At 57.8% G+C, this 2,812-nt stretch overlaps 1 protein-coding gene across 3 annotated transcripts; it reads right to left on the minus strand.

Moving 5' to 3' along the window:
* On the minus strand, window positions 1-2,338 carry LOC114681260 (serine protease 29-like). 3 transcript variants are annotated; one of them, XM_037200889.1, is made up of 6 exons: window positions 2,329-2,338; window positions 2,030-2,090; window positions 1,691-1,871; window positions 1,281-1,546; window positions 406-572; window positions 1-325 (listed from the first exon to the last, which is right to left on the minus strand). In XM_037200889.1, exons 1-6 carry the CDS (start codon window positions 2,329-2,331, stop codon window positions 161-163), a joined length of 843 nt encoding a protein of 280 aa, XP_037056784.1. In that variant the 5' UTR covers window positions 2,332-2,338; the 3' UTR covers window positions 1-160. The 3 variants fall into 3 exon arrangements, with proteins under 3 accessions (XP_037056784.1, XP_028710528.2, XP_037056783.1); XM_028854695.2 differs by having other exon boundaries at window positions 2,172-2,336; XM_037200888.1 differs by having other exon boundaries at window positions 2,281-2,333.
* Window positions 2,339-2,812: the final 474 nt, after the last annotated feature.

The following is a 2,812-nucleotide window of genomic DNA, read 5'->3' on the forward strand; positions in this document are numbered from 1 at the left end:
TGTGTGTCACATCTTTATTTAGGAAGCCAGGAAACAGAGCCATGTCCTTCAGTAGCTAGTGTTCAGCGCACTGGGCACCAACACTCCAGAGCCTAACCCCTGGAATGGTGATCAAAGCTGACCCATCCTCAGCTGACCAGCATGAGGCCAGCAGCTGGGCTCAGGAGAACCTCTCCATCTGCCGGGTGATCCAGGGCAGGAAGGACTGCACACGTGCATAGACCCCAGGGATGTCCCTCAGGGCACAGCCATAGCCCCAGCTCACCACGCCCACCAAGTTCCAGGAGCCTGCCACCCTGCAGACCAGGGGACCGCCTGAGTCACCCTAGAAGAGGAAGAAACATCATTAGGTATTGTCCTTGAAGTGGGAACGGGGACAGGAAGGAGGAGGTCGATGGAACTCACATAGCAGACCCCTCGGCCTTCGCTGCCAGCACACAGCATGTCGTCTTGGATGAACTTGTGGCCCTGGTAGCGGTGCCTGGTGGCATTGTGGTACAGCTGCTCACAGAGGGCGTTGTCCACTACCTTCACCCGAACCTGCTGCAGGCGGTAGGGAGGGGGCAGCGATGCTGCGGAGAGGGGAAGTAGGGCTGGTGATGCCTAGCTCCCACCTGTCCACTCCCCTACCACTCATCCTAGGAGCTGGGAGAAGCTCCAGCCCTATCCGAATCCATGCCTAGAGCAGTGTGTGTCGGAGACACCAATCTGCAAGGTCCGTGTCCAACTCTGACATCTAGGAGGCTGAAGATGGATTCTGTCTGCTTATAGGGGCTGGCAAGATGGCTCCATAGGTAGAAGTACTCGCACTTGCTGCCAATTCTGAAGACCTGAGTTCAATCCCAGGGACTTACAGAAGGAAAGAACATTCCTGCAAGTTGTCCCCTGACCTCCACATGAATGCCATGACACACATGCCCCCCCCATACATAACTAATGTAACAAAAATCTATCTGCCTATACTTCAAGAACCAAAGAGAGTTGAACCAGATGTTCTAGTATTTCCCAGAAGAGGAGAAGGAGAAGTGGGGGAGAATGGGGGGATAGGAGGAAGAAGGGCCTTTTCCTCTTAGTCTTGGGTTCTGGGCCTAGCCATGCCATACACAGCTCTGATGAAACATCTAAAGTGTTTGGGGGGAAACAGTCTGAGATGCCCTGTCTTCCTCAGTAGATCTCTCTCCCCTTTCTGGATCCTGCTCCTTAGGACCTCAGTGCCACCCACCAGGGATCCTCAGATGACCAGTTTGTTCCCACAGCCCAGATCTTTTCTTGACACATACCATACATGTGGTACCTGCCCCAGCCAGTCACCCAGCATGGGTACTTTGAGGTGAGCTCAAGGGACCGAGAGGTCAGCATGACAGGCTTGATGTTAGCGGAGCAGTCCAGGGGTTTCTCCAGCCTGAGCAGAGCCACGTCTGAGCCCAGGCTAGCGTGGACATAGTCCTGGTGGACGATGACCTGGCTCACTCTCAGCAGCTCCTTGCCCCCATAGAGATATACATCCCCAGCGTGGATCCGAAAGGATGCAGGGTCAGCATCTCTCCTGAGGTCAGAAAGAAGCTGTGAGTCCATATTCTAGGTACTGTGGGGAGGTCCTCCCGAACAGAATCAACTGAAGCCCCATGTTGGCTCGGCCCTGCTGATTTACCCCTCATCCTACCCAGCACTGGAGGGCAAAGGAACTCACTGGTGGACGCAGTGGGCAGCAGTCAGCACCCACTGTGGGTGGATGAGGGAGCCCCCACACACATGCACCCAGGAGGTCCAGTAGTAGCTGTAGATCCTCAGGCTGACCTGCCACGGCCACTTCCCCTGGGGGGCGCTGTGGCCCCCCACGATGCCCACCGGCACATCCTCAGACAGGGGTGCTGCAAGCAACAAGGAGAAGGTGGGGGAGGGGCGGCGCTCAGCCTGCCTCCCACCCTGCAGGAGAGCAGCTCACAGGTGCGTGCGTCCCAAGGGTCCCAGGGACAGAGCTTTATGGGACCAGTGTAGGAGGAAAGGGTGACGTGGGGGGAGGACTCACCTGGGGTTCCAGCAGTGGTGCACCCAACAAAGAAGAGGGTCAGACACAGCAGGCCCAGCATCTGGAGAGACAGAGAGAGTGTGTGTATATGTGCTGCCGAAGCGAGCACAGAGAGAGAGTATATGGAGGGGGCTGGACTGACTTCCATCGGGATGGAGAGGGCTGGAGCCCCTGCATGGATCTGGGAGAAGATGGGAGCATGGAAGGGCGTGGAGGAAGCCAGGCTTGCCCGGGATGGAGAAGACTGGCACCTGGAGCCCCGCGAGAGCATCCGGGAGGGAAGAGGATGCTGCCCGTACCATGTCAGGCCTCTTGCTCCCTCTGGCCAAGGCTTCTCGGCCCTTTTATCCTCGAGCCCCAGGAAGTGGGCAGGAGGATTGGCCAGACCTCTGCTTCCAGGAGGGCCTGGAAGGAAGTGGCATTTAACCTCAGGCAGGGACGGTTGGGGACCTTGTCCTTCCCTGTGTCCAGGCACCAGAGTAACCGGCACAGGGGTGTCGCTGTCTGCTCAAAGCAGCGCCGTGGGGAAGTTTGGAGGAGGGGGGCTGCAGCCTAGACTGGTGCTGGCCTCAGTCCGGCCCATAGCACCATGAGGGTCCCGGGAAGATAACCCTCTGCAGCTCTGTAGGTGACACTCGGACCCGGGTTAACCAGCTCCCCCGTGCCAGGCGCATGTAGCCATGCTATTGACAGCACAGGAAGCTTCTGCCCAGGACTCCTCCTGGGCCTACCATGTCTAGAACACAGGCCCCGAGTACACGTCTCAAAAACTGCCCTGAGTGG

This window comes from Peromyscus leucopus, chromosome 8b (genome assembly GCF_004664715.2).
Source record: "Peromyscus leucopus breed LL Stock chromosome 8b, UCI_PerLeu_2.1, whole genome shotgun sequence".
Lineage (NCBI taxonomy): Eukaryota > Metazoa > Chordata > Mammalia > Rodentia > Cricetidae > Peromyscus > Peromyscus leucopus.

What these genes read in the sequence shown, in the direction of transcription:
- LOC114681260 (XM_028854695.2), bottom strand. Translation starts at nt 2,300, where the DNA reads ATGCTCTCGCGGGGCTCCAGGTGCCAGTCTTCTCCATCCCGGGCAAGC. An exon ending in CCCTCTCCATCCCGATGGAA is followed by an intron (nt 2,091 to 2,171) that starts GTCAGTCCAGCC and finishes CTGTCTCTCCAG; the next exon opens with ATGCTGGGCCTGCTGTGTCT. An exon ending in AAGGCCGAGGGGTCTGCTAT is followed by an intron (nt 326 to 405) that starts GTGAGTTCCATC and finishes TTCCTCTTCTAG; the next exon opens with GGTGACTCAGGCGGTCCCCT.